This window comes from Nomascus leucogenys, chromosome 13 (genome assembly GCF_006542625.1).
Source record: "Nomascus leucogenys isolate Asia chromosome 13, Asia_NLE_v1, whole genome shotgun sequence".
NCBI classification, from domain to species: domain Eukaryota; kingdom Metazoa; phylum Chordata; class Mammalia; order Primates; family Hylobatidae; genus Nomascus; species Nomascus leucogenys.
Genome location: NC_044393.1, coordinates 71,577,237 through 71,596,642, shown reverse-complemented (window position 1 = coordinate 71,596,642; position 19,406 = coordinate 71,577,237). Strand labels below are relative to the sequence as shown.

Genomic DNA, 19,406 nt, shown 5'->3' with positions numbered 1-19,406 from the left:
GACTTCCTCATTGATATTTTCTCTTCTGCTCAAATGCCTGATTCTACAGCCCAGTTTTGTACCCTTTTTCTCTTAAATGTTTCTTACCTTATAGTGTAATTGTTCTTTACCTTTATGGAAACTAAATTTTTCATTTGTTTTACCGCAGAAATCATCAGAAATAATAGAAAATGGATTAGGATGAGTAATGCTGTTTACTCCTCTCATTCCTGACTTTTCCTTTAAAAATATCTTTTTCAATTTAGAGCTCATGTCACACTTGTTACAGGAGGAAATGATAATCATGACGGGATGTTCAATGTATATAAAAGAGTTTTTGCGTTTGTTTTAGAATGCAGTAATCTGCCAGATTGATGAATAGCACAAATTACAAAATTGCTTAGCTCATGGAGAAATTTAAGAAAATATGTATATAGAGGCCTTATCAACTATTTTTTGGATGAATCTGCCTTTCGAAAAGTGTTGTCTGTGTTTGTGTGCACACATGTGTATGCAGCTTGCAGGGGGATGTACATGTGTGTGATGGCTTCTCTGAAAACAGAGTGTGACCCACAGGCAGATGTTAAGATCAGGCCTCAGTGGCAGAAGGTTCTGTTGTACAAATTCTGTTTTTTAAGAATCTTTGAAATGAATTAACACACAACTGCACTTGGTGTTCACTTGCTTATTGTTTAAGACCAGATAGAAGTTTTATGTCATAACTTTTTTGACTTTATCTGTAATTAAAAGAAGTGTATCTATTTTATAATTTTCTCATATATTAAGCCTTTTTCACAGAGCACCGTATTTTTATTGAAATCATGTAACTTCAATAACTACAGGCCCCAGAAAAAAAATGAGAATATTAAATATTGATACATAACACTACCCTTACATGTCATCAGAACCACTTTAATATTTAATTATCATCATAAAGTCCCACTTAACATTCGAATGAGAAAATTTGTCTTTTATGTTCGAATTTTAAATAACCACATTTTGACAGACTCTTTATCAATGTCAAAGCAGCATTATTATGTTTATTTATATCTAAAGAGAAAAATTCTATTCTTAAGAATTAAAGTAAATTATTTTATTATTAATTAAAGTAGAATTAAACACCAAAGATTTTCTGCTAAGTGTGAATACATACTAGCTTTAATTAGAGATCTTTTTACCAAGTGTACTTAACTACAGTTCCTGCTTCTGTTTGCTTTTCACAAAATTTTCTGTTTTACCAACTATCATATAATAAAAATGTTCCAAGCTGGGCGTGGTGGCTCTCGCCTGTAATCCCAGCACTTTGGGAGGCTGAGGGGGGGGGGGTGGATCACCTGAGGCCAGGAGTTCGAGACCAGCCTGGCCAACTTGAAACCTCATCTCTGCTAAAAATACAAAATTAGCCAGGCGTGGTGGTGCAGCACCTGTAATCCCAGCCACTTGGGAGGCTGAGGCAGGAGAATCGCTTGAACCCGGGAGGTGGAGTTTGCAGTGAGCTGAAATTGCGCCACTGCACTGCAGCCTGGGTGACAGAGGGAGACTCCATCTGAAAAATAAAAAATAAAATAAAAAATAAAAATGTTCCAAATAATTTATACCCTGTTAATTCTAATAAGCAGTAATAATAATTTGTCATATTACTAATTCATGAATTCTTATCTTAAGTAATATTTTTATATTGCATATGTTACTCATTCATTTCCTCAGCATATATGCATTAAATATCAACAATATGCCATCTGGTGTTCTAGCACTAGAGATGGAGGAAGCAAACAGTAACCAAATAGGTAAATACATCATGTTAGATGGCAGCCATATGTACAGTGGCCATCAGTAAAACATATTGAGAAAAAGGTCTATGGGAATGGGAAATACACTTTCAAATAGGATGGTTGGAGATAACCTCACTAATCCTGAGTCATGTAAGTAGAGACCAGAAGAAAGTGAGCAAGCAAGCCAGGTGTGCATGTGTGCATATATGATTTTGTGTACACGTAGAGAAAGCACTCTCAGGCAGAAGCAAGCAGCACTTGCAAAGGCCTTGAGCCTGGAGCTTGCTTCCTGTGTTTGAGGACTAGTTAGGAGGCCAGCATGGCTTCAGTGGAGGGGAACAGGGCAAGTGAGGGGGTAGATAAGGTCAGATTGTGGGAAGCGGGACTCATACATCATTATAAAGGCTTTGGCTTTTACCTTGTGTGCCACCATTACAGGATTTGAGTCAAGGAATCCTGTCATAATGACTGATGCTTGAAGAGGCTCAGAGTAGTGTGTGGCCAGTTCTCTGACAAAGACAGCGCTGGAGGAGAAAGACCAAGAGGCTGCCTGCGTGCTCAGGGATAAGCTGATAGTGGCTGGGATCAGTGGATCAGTGGTGGATATGGTGAGGGAAGGTCACGTTCTGGGTGTGTTTTGAAGGTAGTGCTAGCAGGAATGAATTTATAAACTGAGCTTATACAAACGATAATTTTTAAATCTCAAATACTCTGAGTCTACTAAACAAACATTCATAAAATATAACTGGTTTAAATTTCTCTCAAGGCTTTTGTAAAAACATACTTTAGAATGTATGAAAGAGCAAGGTTTAGGACTTCCTTTCTTACAGTCTTCTTTAACTGACTTGCTGATTCAATGGTAAGCATTGTATTTTAAATATCATTGGTTTTTAAGGTCTCCACCTTAGACAAGTCAGATAGAAAATGTCTAATGTAAGTAAGGGTATTCAAAATACTCCATTATTGCTTTTCAAATATAATTTTCATGGTTTCATTGGGTTTCTATTGCTCCTTATTATTTTCTATCAAAATACAGCAGGAAGAGAGTAAGGATAAGAGCATTGTCTTTGGAGGGCAAGAGACCTAGGTTCAAGTCCAGGTTCCTGCATTTCCTAGCGGTGTGACCTTGGGGAATTAACCTAACCACCCTGAGCCTCAGCAGCCTTCTCTTTTGGAAAGAAGACAGGATTGTTGTGAGCTTTATGTGTTATTCTGTGTATAAAATAGCCAGTACAAAATACCAGACACATATTTAAAATTCTGTAAGTGCTCATCATTATGTTTGTTTTAATAATTACAATGACAAGATGTTGATAACACGGAGAGTATTTGCACTTATCGGGAAGAATTATTGTAGGAGGAACTGTTGCCTTTAGAGTTGACTACTGCAAAGTTACCATTTATTACCAATAATTTAGATATAGAAGGCTGCTTCATATGCCTAATATTCAGTAGTTAATCTTGTATATATACTAAAATAAGGATGTGTAAATAAAGGCAAGTCCAAATTGCTAAATGTGGTATTTAGCCTGTCAGATTTGTACCTAATTTAGTGATAAACTCAGTAAAATGGTGGTCCTTCACTCCATATAACATTCTTTTCTTAGCAAAGGTTGACACAAGTGAGCTTCTCCTGACTTACCTTTCTCACTTGTCATCACCTGACCCCCTGGCTCCATTCTGTCAAGCAGGCAGTGTGCCGCAGTGAAATCTAATATGATAGGACAACTTACACTATCACTGTGGATGACAATCTCATTTGACAGTGGAACAAAATAGAAAAGTTTACTCCTATTTAACCATATAGCATCTGCCAGGTAGCTAAGCCAAAAGATTATGTCAAATCAGCAGAATAATGAAGATAAGTTATTTGCTCTTTTTATCAATTTGTATAGGCATATTCAGTGAAGTAATCACCCATAACTTTATGGTATGAGTTTTTATTGTTGTCTACATGATAATGTAATTTAGGTATAGTTTTTGTCTGAATACCCAAATTCCCAAATTAATGATTTATATAGAACTTCCCAGTTGAGCTTTTGTGATCATTGTCAATGCATAATTATTCATAGGTTACAGTTTGTGTTTGTATTAATATTTGCTCAATGGGAATTGATTCTAAAGTAATATGTGAAAAATCCATTATTAAATAAATATAAAATATTAGGATTAGCTAATGGTTCACTGCTTTGTAATTTATGCATTAGACGTTTCCTCCTTCCTAAAAATACTTGAAAGATTAATATTTGGCCATTATTTTTTCCATAGTTAACATTCAAAATGCATTCAGATGGAATAAATGTGGTTGATACGTTATTCTGCATATGAAATTAAGTAATGTTTCCCTATTTAGGAATAAAAAATTGTAAGAAATGTTTTCAAAGCATAAATTCCAGCAGCATGTGAGTCTCTGAAGTAAAAATTATGTACTCTATTGGAAAAAAATTCATGTACTTAAATGATACTTTGATTTGACTGAAAGGTCATTATGTCAGTATAATTCAGGTATAAGTTTAAAATTAATTGCTTTCATCCTAATTGACTAGTTAACAAGCATCAGACATATATACACGCACATACATATGATTATATGTATATATAAAGGAATAAATAAAAATCTTGTTAGGAAAGTTATTTTAAGCATTTATTTTTCTTTGTTTTCAGTAATTCCTGTTTCTACCTATTTTATACATAACCATTAAAATTAGTACATTGGAATGATAAATGCACAAGTCTTTGGGAATTAAAATATAATCTTTACAGAAATAAGCTAAGCTGGGCACGGTGGCTCACACCTGTAATCCCAGCGCTTTGCGAGGCCAAGGCGGGCAGATCACTTGAGGTCAGGAGTTCCAGACCAGCCTGAACAACATGGTGAAACCCCATCTCTACTAAAAATACAAAAATTAGCCAAGCATAGTGGCAGGTGCCTGTAATCCCAGCTACTCGAGAGGCTGAGGCAGAAGAATTGCTTGAACCCAGGAGGCGGAGGTTGCAGTGAGCCGAGGTCATGCCATTGCACTGCAGCCTGGGCAACAAGAGCAAAACTCTGTCTCAGTAAATAAATGAACAAATAAACTAATAAGGTAGGAAATGATTGTTGTTAATTATCAAGTGCAAAAGGTTTATTTTGTTATTAAAATATATAAACAGGTTTTGAAGTGAATATGAGATTCATACTTTTTTCCCTCTGCACTAACAAGACAGTTAAGATTTATATGTTCAAAATTTTAGATGATTGCCGTACAACCGGATACCTAAATTGATACAGAATAAATTCTAAATTTCTGTTATTTGATATATTTTACGTTTTTAATCCTAATCTTAGTAAAATAAGATTTCTTTTCAGTCTTCATAGCTACTTTGTAAAATTCTGATGAAACTCACATTGATTTCACAGGAATATTTAAACACAAAAATCTTGAAAAGAAACATAGCTTGCTTCCTTCCCTGTATATTTTAATTCTAACATTTATTTTTATTCATATGCCCATATATTTAAGCAAACAAAAAGAGGTCAGTGAACTACTACATGTATCCAAAATTTCTATGTTTCTTACAACAATTAAATCTCCAGTTCTGTGTTAGCTGAATTATTATTTGGAAGAGAACCAGTTAAGACATTTTACCTTACATTCATTATTTTTTAATAATATTTTCATTCAGGAGATTTCACTTAGTTGGTCAAATGTTTGGTACTACTATAAAACACTTTTCACTGCCATTTTCAAGGACTAGTCATTGTTTTCGGTAGATCTGGAAAATACTTATTGTAATCTTTTACCTTGAAGGCTGTCTAAAAGAGAATAATTCCATTCCATTCATTCTGGGTCAAAATATAAAGCAAATGGCTGCAAATATTTCTAGTAAATTTCCACTGTAAACACAATTAATATGTACACAGTGAACTTTTCCTTGGATTTTTAAATATATATGTATAAAATATATAAAAGTAAATATTCAATCAATATAAATTATTGATTCTGATTTTTTTTCAGGCCTGATGGAATTGGGACTGTTTCAGTGGAAGAAAAAGAAAGATTTGGGGAGATAAAAGAGAGACTCTCTTCCCTTTTAGAAAATCAGATAAGCCATTTCAGGTATTTTTTTTTCATTAATATAAATATTTCTTTTCATACTTTACTCAACCCTTACTTCCCCCCAAAATTGTTTATTATATCATTCTGCTAGTGCTCAAGATCATCAGTAGCCCTCCATTGCCTGCAGGGTAAGGTTCACATTCTTCAGTCTGTGGTCTGCTTCTCAGCGTATCATTCAATCTCCTGTACTCATTTAGGCTAGCCATTCTCCCTACAATATCCGTTCCACTGCACCTCTTACTTGCCTTTTGCATTTCTCATTCTTGCATAGTCTCTTCCCCCTAGCTCTGGTGACTGTTCCTCCTGCTCTCTGTATTACCAGGTAAGGAGCCCTCAAGTCTCACCTCCACAGTGGAGCCTATCTCAGTTATTCCAGCAGAGAGTATTCTGAAGTCTTTGAGCATTTATTGTCTGTAGTATTTTGTTGTCACTTACAACCCACATGGCTTTAAAGTCATTAGTTATCTTTTTTACTTACGTTCTGTGAGAACACAGGTCACAGCACCTAGCACCATTCCTTGCTCAAAAAATTAGCTATCAGCCAGTCACAGAGGCTCATGCCTGTAATCCCAACACTTTGGGAGGCCATGTGGGGTGGATCACTTGAAACCAGGAGTTCAAAACCAGACAGGGCAAAATGGTAAAACCCCATCTCTATAAAAAATACAAAACTTAACCAGCCAGACATGGTGGTGCATGTCTGTAGTCTCAGCTGCTCAGGAGGCAGAGGTGGGAGGATCACCTGATTCTGGGGAGGTCAAGGCTGCAGTGAGCTATGATCACACCACTGCACTCCAGCCTGGACAACAGCATGAGACCTTATCTCAAAAAAAAAAAGAAAAGCCACCAATACTAAGAAACATTTCAAACATTTACAGAGTAAAAGATAAATACCTTGATAATATTTCTTTTCTCCTGGTTATAGTTAGTTCAACAGAACCTAATGATTAAAAACAGAAATATGCCAATATATTTTCTTTTTCTCCCTTATGATTAGGCCTATACAATGTCACCACATAATGTATTGTGTCTTATAACCTGTCTGCTATGTTGCATGCATGTGAATTGGGAACTTATTTAAAAAATAAACTTAGTGAATATGCTCCTTTTTGCACTTACTTAAAAAGTAAACTTAGTGAATATGCTCACAAAAATATTTTATTTAACCATATGAATGCTGTGTGACCATGCTGAAACTCCATTTCTTTTTCTTCTTCTTCTTCCTGATCTGTTATTGCCTCATTATTATTCCTATTTGTTATGTTTCCTGATAATATAAAGGTCTTAGACTCTGTGATTTTTTAAATGATATTGAAAGGAGAAAATCTCATAGTATATGCTATGAATCTATTCCCCTACATTAGTGATTTTTCAACTGGGGGCTGGTAGCACTACCTTAGGGTAAGTGAATGAGGTATGATTTTCATTGTCATGATAACCAGGGGTAGGGACAGTCATTTAGTGCTGGGTTTAAAAGTGTAGTACGTGAGACAATCCCACAGTGGAGAATTATTCTGCCCAAAAAGGCCAGTAAATTTACATTAGGAAACACTGTTGTAGATAGCATAGCGCAATTCAACTCACAGAGTTAAGATTGAATTCTCTGCCTGAAATGATTTTTCAGTGTACAAACAAAATGAAGACATAAAAAATTATTTTGCATTTGTAGAGATGTGTTTCTGCATTTGCTGTTGTTGAAAGCATTACCTTAACCAGGTGCAGTGGCTCAAACCTATAATCCCAGCACTTTAGGAGGGAAGGTTGCTTGAGCCCAGGAGTTCAAGATCAGCCTAGGCAATGTAGCAAGACCCCATCTCTACAAAAAAGAAAAACAAAAAAATTATCTGGGTGTGGTGGTGTGTGCCTGTGGTCCCAGCTACTCCAGAGGCTGATGTGGGAGGATCACTTGAGCCTGGGAGGTCAATGCTACAGTGAGCTCTGATTACACCACTGCACTCCAGCTTGGGTGACAAGACTGTGTCTCAAAAAAACAAAAACAAACAAACAAAAAAAGGTGTTGTCTCCTAGGTTGTATAGAATCCTTTAAATGTATTTTATGTATCTTTCAATGAAAATCAGTGTAATTTCCCTCTTTTTTGTTACCGTTGAGACCCAGCCATCATTTTAGATATCTATATTAGTAACTGAATAAGTCCCCATTATTATATCAATGATTTCAACTGCAAGCAATAGAAATCCTACCTCAAACTGTTTTAAACAATAAATAAATTTGTACGCTCACTTGCCTGCAGGTCTCAAGCAGGCAAGCTTTAACACAAGCTTTATTCAGTAGCCACAGCTCTCTTTCTTTGTGATTCTCACATTGCTATTCTCTTTCATGGGATAGCTTCATCCCCAGACTAGTAGTAAGATAACATAATTTTTTTTATTTTTTTTTCTTTATCTCACACCTTAGCCATTAAAGCCTACAGAATTTCTTGGCCTCACATTCATACATGCCAGTGTTCAAAGGAAGTCGTAGAAGCTATATTTTTCTGTAGTTTTAAGATCATAAAAAGTTTCCTTAGAAGATCCTAGCAAACTATTTTTTATATCTCATGAGCCTGGTTTTGACCCGAAACCAGTGACCAGGGAAATTCTGTGCACGGGATGCCTCAATCAGTCACTGACATTGACATGGGATTGCTATATCGAGTTAGACTAATCAGAGCCGCTCACCAAGGGACTTCAACTCCCCACACTACCAGCCAAAAACTGCAACTGCATAGTAGTGGACATTGATGTCCACGTCATTTATTGTATTCATTTTGTATTAGTATCATTTTAGTTTCCTGTCCTCTCTTAAAGTTTTGTTTCTCTATTTCTCTTATACGCACATCATCTTTGGATAATTTCTCTAAATATGTACTATACAATCCTGATATGGATTGGTTCTGTGTCCCCACCCAAATCTCACCTTGAATTGCAATAATCCCCACGTGTCAAGGGCGGGACCAGGTGGAGGTAATTGGATGGTGGGAGAGGTTTCCCCCATGCTGTTCTCATGATAATGAGCAAGTCTCATGAGAGCTGATGGTTTTATAAGTACATTTCATGAATTTTCAGAAACTTAAGGATTAAAAAATCCTAAGATCATCCAGAAAGAGAAACCAGATTTTATACAATGAGAATGACTTCTCAACATCGATTTATTCTACAAATATTTATTGAGCTCCTACTTTGTGTCAGACAGTGAACAAAACTTTAAAAGATCCTTTTCTTCAACTTTCATTTTGAAGTGAGGAGCAATACTGATATCTGGAAAACAGTAACTTCATAATTCTGAAAAACTATCATTTCCAACCTAGAATTCTATACCTGCAATAGTTTCTATTAACAGTGATGGTAGAATAATGATATTTTTAGACATGCACTAAAAAAAAGTTCCTTTTATATTCCCTTTGGTGAATTGTAGAATTTACCAAAACCAGGGGGAAACAAAGAGGATCTAAGATCCCTGAAACTGGCTGGGTGCAGTGGCTCACACTTGTAATCCCAACATTTTGGGAGGCTGAGGTGGGTGACTTACTTGAGGTCAGGAGTTTGAGACCAGCCTGGCCAACATGGTGAAACCCTGTTTCTACTAAAAATACAAAATTAGCTGGTCGTGGTGGTGAGCTCCTGTAGTCCCAGTTATGGGAGGCTGAAGCATGAGAATTGCTTGAACCTAGGAGGCAGAGGCTGCAGTGAGCCGAGATCGTGCGACTACACTCCAGCCTGGGTGATGGGGTGACACCGTGTCTCAAAAAAAAAAAAAAATCCCTGAAACAAGAAATCAACATGGGAGAGAGAAAGGAATCCCTAGAGTGATGGTTAATTGAGACCCTCAAAATGACAGTTGATTTTAGAGAGCAATCAGTTCTGACTAGAGCATGTCAGAAAATGCTTCAACGTAGATTAAATTGATAAAACATATTTTGACATGTTGAGACATTTGCCCACTTGGAATAGTTTGGAGTTGTATCAGATTGTACTAGTTTTACTAGAATTTGGAATTGTATTAGATTAAGTATATAAAGAGAGGACATCAAAAACAAATATAAGTATGAATTATGAACAAACTATTGAGCAAGGCATAGAAAGTAATCATAGAAAATACTGTGTCTCAGTTGTCTAGAACATTCTCATAACTAATGGAATGTAGATACTGAATTTAGATCTAACCCCTGCAAAATGATGTAACTATATTACAAGTAAGGAAGGGACAGGAATTTTGTTTATAGTGGGGGAACGTGGTCAAAAAAAAAGGGAGCTACTTATGTCCAAGATGGAGCAGTAGGGGATTATATTTACCCTCCCACCTGAAACAATTTTAAAAGGCCCCAAAAATGGGAAAAAATATCTTCAAGGCATTAAGCATAAAGCAATGAAAGTGATTCCTGAGAAATGGAAAAGAAATGAAGTAAGCCCTTTAGTTGCACCTGCTTACTGCCAGAAGAGCATTTCCAGGCCATGATCCAGAAAGGGGGAACCTAGGTAGAGCCTAGTGGACTCTCTGACTTGAAGAGGCAGAGCTGGAATTCCAGGGAGGCCAAGGTAGCTAGAGATTTCAGGCCAGAGGTCTAAAGGAGAGAGAGGAGAGAGCTACAGGTGTTTGCAAATGATTCCCTGGAGTCTCCAGTTAAGTATTGATCATTTCATATACGTGAGGAAACTATCCAAAGTCTGGCAAAGAACCACAGGAAAGGCTTATGGGGGGAAATCTCTAATGCTAACACACAGGACCAGGGGTAGTTCTAGTTTTCATTACCCAGAGTGGAAAACCAACTCATGGGTATCTGTAGAGTACTATAATCTATAGAGTACTCATTAGGTTTTGCTTCAGCCATGGGAAAAACATTAACAGAACTCTGATATCACCTAATGGGGATTAAAATCAAGATTCAAATAGGTCAAACTGTTTCCAGGTAATTTAAGAGCATTCGTGAATACAGAGATCAAGCATATTTAAAGGAATACAAAAATATCTAGACATCAACAAGACAAAACTATCTCCAGCAACTGGTCAAAAAGTTTTAAGTATATAGAAAAATAGTAAAATATGATCAATGAAGAGGATTAAAAAGCCAACCAAGCAAAACTGAGAAGACACAAAATATAGAATTAGTAAACCAAAGGTATTAGAAGGACTATTGTTACTATATGTTATATACAACCAGTTAAGGGCATGAATGGTAGACCTACGGCTAACATACTTAATGGTAAAAGACTGAATGTTTTCTACCTAAAATAAAAAACAAGGTAAGGATGTCTGCTCTCACTTCTTATGTTCAAAATTGTAGCAAATGGTCTAGGTAGTGCATTGATTCTGAAAAAAAAACAAATTCTTTGAAGTCATCCAAATTGGAAAGGAAGAAGCAAAACTATCTTTATTTGCAGGTAACATGATTATCTGAGTAGAAAATCTTACAGAATCTAAAAAATTCTACTCCAATATTTAAGTTGCAGAATCCTAGATAATTTTTTTGAGACAGGGTCTTACTCTGTCACTCTGTCTCAGGGCTGGAGTGCAGAGGTGTGATCACTGCTCACTGCAGCCTCAACTTCCCAGGCTCAAGCAATCCTCCCACCTCAGCATCCCAAGTAGCTGGGACCACAGGCACATGCCACCATGCGCAGATAATATTTTCTTTTACAGAGATGGGATCTCCCTATGTTGCCCAGGGATACTCTTAAATTCTTAGGCTCAAGAGATCTTCCTGCCTGGGCATCCCAAAATACTGGGATTACAGGCATGAGCAACCACACCCTGTGATAAATATATAAATATTAATATATTTCTATATACTGGCAACAATCAGAAATTGAAACTAAATATCATCATTTACAATAACCACAAAAAATATGAAATACTTTGGGATCAACCTGATGAAAGATGTGTAAAACATGTACACTGAATAGTATAAAGAATTGCTGAGAAAAATTAAAACCTAAATAGAGGGAGAGATACTGTACTCATGAGTCAGAAGACTCAATATTGTTGTCAGTTCTCTCTAAATTGACCTGTGGATCCAAGGCTATTTCAGTCAAAATCTCAGTATGATTGCTTTTTAGAAATTAACCTGATAATAGAATTTACATGTAAATGCAAAGAATTTACCATAGCAAAAATAACTTTTAAAAAGGACAACGTCGGAATGTTAACACTGATTTCAAAATTTATAATGCTACAGTAATCAAGATAGTATGCTATTGAAAGTCCAAAAGTAGACTCACACACATATATGGTCTCTTGATTTTCAGTGAATGTGCAAGGGCAATTTGCAAAGTATACTTTTTTCCGACAGATGGTACTGGAACTATTGGATATTCAAATGCAAACGATTGACCTCAATTCATACCTCACCCATAATACAAAAGTTAACTCAAAATAGGTAGACCTAGAAAACTTGGGTGAAAAATCTGTGTCTTTGGGCTAGGCAAAGATTCTTAAATAAAACATAAAAATCATAATTCACAAATGGAAAAAATGTTACCTTGAACTTCCTCAAAATTGAGAACTTTCGATCTTCCAAAGACATTGTTAGAATAAAAAGTTAAGTCACAGAATGGGAGAAAGTATTTAGACAATGCACATCCCGCAGTAAACTTTTATTCAGAATATATAAAACTTTTAAAGTTTAATTATAAAATATTAACCCAATTTAAAAAATTGTTTTAACAGATACTTCACCAAAGGAATATTATACAAAAAGGCATATGGAAAGATGCTCAACATCATTATTCAACAGGGAATTGCAATTTGAAACCATAGTTAGGTACCACTGCATACTTAGTGGTATAGTTAAATTCAAAACAAAACAAAAACTGAACAGAACAAGTGTTGGCACGGTTCTGGAGAAACTGGGACTCTTATATGCTGTTGATAGGAATATAAAATGCTACAACCCACTTTAGAAAATAACTAGGCAGATTCTTAAAAATTTAAACATTTATCATATGACCCAGCCATTCCATTCCTAGGTAGTTTCCCAAGAGAAATGGAAGCATGTGTCCACACAAAGACTTTTATATGATTGCTCTTACCAACATTATTCATAGTAGCCAAACTGTGAAAGCCAAATGACCATCAGCAAGGAATAGATACACAGTGTATGCCATGCAATGGAATACTACCCACCAATAAAAAGGAATGAACTCTTGGTATATACAACAGCATGAATAAATATCAAGATAAGTATGCTAAGTGAAAGAAATCAGACCCACAGAAGTAATTACTGTACATTTCTTCTTATTTAAAATTCTAGATATACAAACTAATCAAAATTATAGCAAGGAAATGAGTAGTTGTCTGTGGTCTGGGGGGAAGACTTGCAGGCCATGAATTAACTTGATTATAGTCACAAGTATATACATATGTCAAAACTTAACCAAACCATATATTTTAAATATGTGCAGTTCCTGAAACAAATGAAGGCTGCATACTTCTCTTCCATAGTGGAAAGTTAGATAATATCTAAAATTGAAAAATCAGGAAGTAAAAATATTAATGTACAATTGAAGGATATAAACTTTAAATACCAAAAGAATCAGCTAAAAGTTGACAGCATTTTTTTTTATAGAAAGCAGAAACTGGAACTGACATAAAGGATTTCTGGTTTTCATTAAAAAAAAAACAAAAGAAGTTTCCTCTTTAAACTATGTGTATATATATCACTTTGGTAAAAAAATATATATATACTGTATTTAAGAATAGGTAGGGAACAAAAAGGGCTTAATTATAAGATAAGTCTGTGCTGGTTTATTTATCTGTGCAATTAATTTGCCAAAATGGGAATAAGGTTGACTTCAGTTTATTCATGTTAGGTATATAATGTGGCTGAATTTTATTTGATAATTGAATGTTTTCCACTTTGCTTTGCTGTTATAGAGCTGCCAGAGTGGTAAAAACCCAAAATATTTAGCCTGAAAGGCAGAACAAAATGCTTCTCTTCTTTTAAAACTTGTTTTGTAAAGATTAATTAAGCTTCTATGTAGTTATTTTCTGTACTTTATTGATTCAGGATTACTTGTACTCTGTAAATGTGTTGAATTATTTACACATCATGGGCAGCTAATGCTAATTTAGAACATACCCAGTGGGACCTCAGAGCCCTGAAATGCTAAATGTAATCTGGGGATCAGTAACATTCCATTCATAAGATGTGTCACCCATAGGTTAATGGAAATAAACAATAGGGAAGACAATGGATGGATTATGCAAATACACTGAAAAGATTAAGCAGGGGGAGGGGACTACAAGAACCCAATTTGTGTTTTATTTAAACGTGGCTTAAGGTTTATAATATACAAAATGATTAAAGGTACTTTGCTAATTTGCTAATGCTCTTAAAAGCACCACTGCACAGAAGAAACTATCAAAAATAAACTGGTTATGGCTTTTTTGTGCGTGTGGGTGGAAAGTAGCAGAATACATAGCAGCAAGATTAAGAAAGGACATTTTTAGCAGTAAATACAATGATAAATGCGATGTTCTGTTAAAAAAAAACTTGAGTGACTAGATTTATATAACATTTATTTGCATCTGTGTGAGACTAATGAAAGTTTCACGAATATAAAATCCAATCCTAATATAAATTAAACTACTGTTTTGTTTTAAAAAGGAGAAATCAATCTCTTCTATTAAAAAATAGTTGTATAAAACAAGTTAAACTTAACATATGTGCTTTTGGGGGAAATATGTTTAAATTATGGTGTGAGAAATATAATTTTATTATTATATCTGAGAAAATATGTCCACTAAGTGCCTGAATTATGCAAAAGGACATGGAGATACATAAACTTCTTTCCAAGTTATTAGTTTGCAGATTTCTAAGTCAGAGCAAGGTGCCATCCTAAGTACAGCCCAGCTGCCTGTAGCACTTGATCCTGCGGTGGGAACTGCAGTCCTGGGAGGAGGTGCTTTGCTGAATCTGGTTCAACAAAGCAAGGAGCTCCAAAAAGATGAAGTAGCCCAGATGTTCAGTATTGTTTAAGTGGAAATTGACCTGAAGCAGGACCCCCTGGTAAAGAGCAATAAACCTGTTACCATCAGGTAGCCATGAAATTCTGAGTAGCCCACTCACTCTCCAGCTTTGTCTGACACTGATTTCAGAACATCCCCGTGACCTCTCCTCCATTTGTTGGTGTGCAGTAGGAGTATGTAGGACTAGAAATATTTGGGACAAATGACTGTATTCAAAAGAACTGCAGAGGGTTTATGTGTATTGTATGGGGAGGTAGAAAAGTTAGACATCATGGTAGACAGGCAAATGTCAGCAAAGGAAAGAGCTGGAATCTTGCTGTGGTATATGTGGCCACCCTAAACCACAAGTAGCCATAGGAGGAAATGGGGGAAATTATTTCATTTTCTCTTAGAACTTGAATAACAATTCTTAAACAAGAAATTATTGCAGAATGCATATTATCACTTTACTCATGACCCTTGAGTTTCTTTTATTTACTGTACTCTTTTAAAACAAGTATCATCAAAACATTTAGAACCTTTTTCATCACAGCTTATGTTTTTATTAAGTCTTTGAAATCTTAGGGTTAGGTAAACTTTTAATAGTTAAAATTTCCCTGGATGAGTTGATGTTATAATATTTTCTGTTTGTTTCATGGTTCTTCATTAATGCCGAGTAATATAAGCAGGAATTATTTAGTAGTCTTGGGTATTAAATGTTTGACTCTTTTGTTCTTTCTTTTGTTTTTAAAGATACTGTTTTCCCTTTGGACGACCTGAAGGTGCTCTAAAAGCTACACTTTCATTACTTGAAAGGGTATGTTTGAACATTACTTTATAAATACTATTTGCTTTCTCAGTTGCTGTGTATTTTAGTTATTGAACTAGGGAGACAGACGCATTACTCTATGCTCTCTACTGATTCCATCACAATTCATGAGTTTCTCACCTTTTCTTACTACATTCAGACTCTGTCTACAGCACTTCATTCTCCCTGAAGCCTTTCTGAAGCCTCACACTGAAATCCTATCCTCATATTATGGCATCTTTTTGGTAGTAATCGTTTTTCCTACCTCTTTATTTCCCTCATGAAATACTTTTTTTTAGTTAATAATAATTGTTTTTGCTTTTCAGACTTTGCAGTTATCTTTTATTATCCTCCAACTTTATTCGTACTTCTACCTGTCGTAGTCCTCATGCCAACAAGTTTATCATTTACCATTCACAAATATATCATTTCATTCATTCAATATTCATCTCAGAATTTCTTTCAATTATTCCAGTGTATGTGTTACCTTAAATGAATTCACATATTATAGAAATGTTTCTCCCCCACAAAATAACCAGCAAACAAGATTTTTAATCCAGGTAAAAAAATCATTTTTTAAGGAAAATATATTCTGTATTCCTATTTTTATGACAACCGAAGTTTCAAAGAACAGTATTTTTTCATCTGTCTGTAAATTTATTCATATACTTGTTAGATGCTAACAGTTAAATAATGTGGCCAACTCCCATTTCTTACCAGAATTAAAATGAATTTCTAGATTCATCTGTAGCTCATAATTTGGTTATTGTAATCCTGATTTATTGACTTCTAACACTTGATCTTGTCCATTTTCTGCTGAATTAATTTTAGATACTATATTGTTTATTAGCATCTCTATTAAAAAGCAAAGAGAGAAGACATTGTCCAGATATTACATCTCCATTTCAGTGATTTAAGAACTTGGGAGACGAGGACTAGAACTGATGATTAAAATGAGATCTTAGGATTACAGATTAATTTTATTTTTATATCCCCGTCTTATCCCCGATTATTGTGGATTGTGTGATAGAAATATGATTGTTGTAATTATGTTTTATTAGAATTTTTATAATACTGAAAGCTGCACGTAACTCAGATTTTTCAAAGTATTCATGTCATCCTATTCATTAAGGTATTATGAATAAAATAAAATCCTTAAGGATTGCTTTATTTTTTGGAACAACATCCCATCGTGGGTACCTAATACAGCTTCTCCATGTCCTGGTTTCCATGGCAGAGCCTCCTTTCTGCCCCCCAGCAGGGAAGACTTAGTGATAGCAGGATGCCCTCCTGCCCTGCATTGACAGGTGGCAGGATGAACAGGGACCTTTATTCCAGTTATAGTCACTGATCACATCTCCTGCTGAATTGAGACAGAAATGTTAAGTTTCATTTCTTTATTTTTATTTCTCTTTACTTACTGATATCGAAAAGTAAAACAAAAATATGCATGTGAATTCTTGAAACCTGTGATACTTTGGAAGAACATGGGATGCAGCATGAAATCGAGGTTGGCATCTCCCTTTTTGCGTTTGCCAGCCCTTTACCTGTACTTTGCCAGAAAGTAAGTTTCTGGTTCCCAGATCATATGAAATATTACCTGGGAGACATATACATTCTAATTTTAACAGCCATTTTTATTACTAAAGTTTGTTGCCATGGGAAGTATAATAGTAACGTTCGTGGTTCCGCATATAAAACAAAATTAATCTTAAAGTTTAGTAATAATCACATTTAATGGTGCATGTATATTTTTTACTATGCACAAAAGGATTTTTCTGGCTGCAAAGTCTAATGTGCAGTGCTAATTAAAGTGCTAAATATTTGTCAGAATAATTGAATTTGATAGAGAGAGAATGATAAAGTTTGCTATTTTCAAAAAAGAAAACCTTGCCTAACAAAATATTTAAAATGTCATCAATGAGTAGCCTTTAAAAAATGTTGTCAAAGATCACTGATACTTGGATGATTAAATAAATCAGGGATGATAAAATCCTTAGTGCTGAGGCTGACTTACAAGAGAATGAAATAATACAGCATGAAATGGATGTTTTCATGTTCTTTCAATATTCCTTTCAATATAAGACATAGAAATAGAGCACTTACAAAAGCATTGTCTTCTCTATATTAACATTCTGCCGTATATTTTGTAATCTGAATGAAAGTAAAGCAAGAATAAATGCATTAAATATGCAGAAAGATAGTTTTACCAATAGTGTAATCAAAACTTAATGTGAGCAGTTTTATCACTATGAAGGTTTTAAAGAAAATTATGAGTCAATGTAACAATGTTTATAAATACATTACATTTTGAATTCTGGATGTAATTGCATTTTCCCCTTGCCCAGTAATAACATTTTTAAAGGAAAAGTCCAAAAACACATTTTAGGAGCCCAACAGAGAATAATCAGTTATTTTTTAAAACCATATAAAGTTTTTATGTATTTTAACATTCGATACTCCATAAGCATTCATTTCACTAAGGCAAAGAAGTCTCCTCCTCCCTCTTTGAATACACTGCCATGGTATCTCCAGCAAATCACAATCATTAAAATTTAGTGAGATTAGAGGTCTTGATTTTTTCTTTTCAGAGCTCAGAGATTATGCTTATTCTTAATGGAGTTTTTGTTATTGTTCTCAAATATATTGCTCAAAAGACTCAAGGCTTTTAAATTAGGGATGTGCAAAACAAACTTTATTATTTGTCCCGAGAACTGTAATCTTGATCTGAAACAGCTGCTCTAATGGTGTCATGGGTCCCTGGAGGAAAAGTGACAGTCACACTGAATGGTGACCTGGTCTAGGGGAGGTTTCGATATACATAAATTAGGCTTAGGAGGAGCTAAGGTGGGAGGATTACATTCCCAGTTGGGAAGTGCATTGCAGACCCATTACATCCCCCCAAGTTACCTAGGACCCCTCTCCCTAGTAATAGTCAGATCAAGGACAATTTGTGTAATTTGTCTTTAGTATTTATTTTACGCAACATCTGTCTTTTTTCTTCTATCCCCAACCCTGCCCCTCACCCTTCCACTTCCTCTCTCTGTAGGTTTTAATGAAAGATATTGCCACTCCCATACCAGCAGAAGAGGTGAAGAAAGTGGTCAGAAAATGTCTCGAGAAAGCTGCCTTGATCAATTACACTAGACTCACAGAATATGCCAAAATAGAAGGTCAGTGCAGTGAGCAATTGTCGAAGTGGCAGTGAGAGCCAACAATGCCTATTAACTGAATTTTCTATGAGAAGTCCTTTCCTTTCCTGAACAATCCTGTGCCATGGCAAAGGGAAATGTCTCATTAAAATCTCAGCTGGTGAACTGAAGAGGTTTTTCCTATTCATTGCTTTAATATGCCTCCTGGGACTCTGCTTGAATGAAAGACCCAGGATTCGTGCTTAAGTTGTCCTTTGTTCTTATTTTGAGTTTTCAAAAAACCAAAAGGTGTTTTCATGGGTTGTATTTTTTGGCAGTACTGTATGTATGTCTAACATTTAAACTATAGGCAGCAAAATCTTTCCTGATCACTAACAGTGTAGTATTATGTAATTTTATTTTCTGTTCTTCAGTATCACTCAAAAAAGGAAGAAACTTGTTGATTATTGAGGGCTGAAATAAACTCATAGAACTTCCTTCAGTTTTTAATTGCTTGCAATGTATTGATGCATTTGAAAGATTAGATCTCTTGAGAGAACTGTGCTTTTTGTTTTTCTTTTTTCAGGCTTTATTCATTAAGGATACTAATTTTTTAAATGTTTAGCAATAAGTAGATTGGAATTTGTGGCAAAGTCACAAAATCAGCTTTTA

General features: G+C 35.1%; 1 protein-coding gene across 10 annotated transcripts in view; it reads left to right on the top strand.

Annotated features, from left to right (window-relative positions):
• CADPS2 (calcium dependent secretion activator 2) overlaps positions 1-19,406 on the top strand; it is a 564,312-nt gene that overhangs the window by 424,636 nt on the left and 120,270 nt on the right. For all 10 annotated transcript variants that reach the window (XM_030826808.1, XM_030826805.1, XM_030826801.1 and 7 more), the window contains 3 exons: positions 5,750-5,851; positions 15,549-15,612; positions 18,653-18,776. In XM_030826808.1, the coding sequence (XP_030682668.1) occupies positions 5,750-5,851; positions 15,549-15,612; positions 18,653-18,776 (290 nt within the window). The remainder of the gene's footprint in view (positions 1-5,749; positions 5,852-15,548; positions 15,613-18,652; positions 18,777-19,406) is intronic.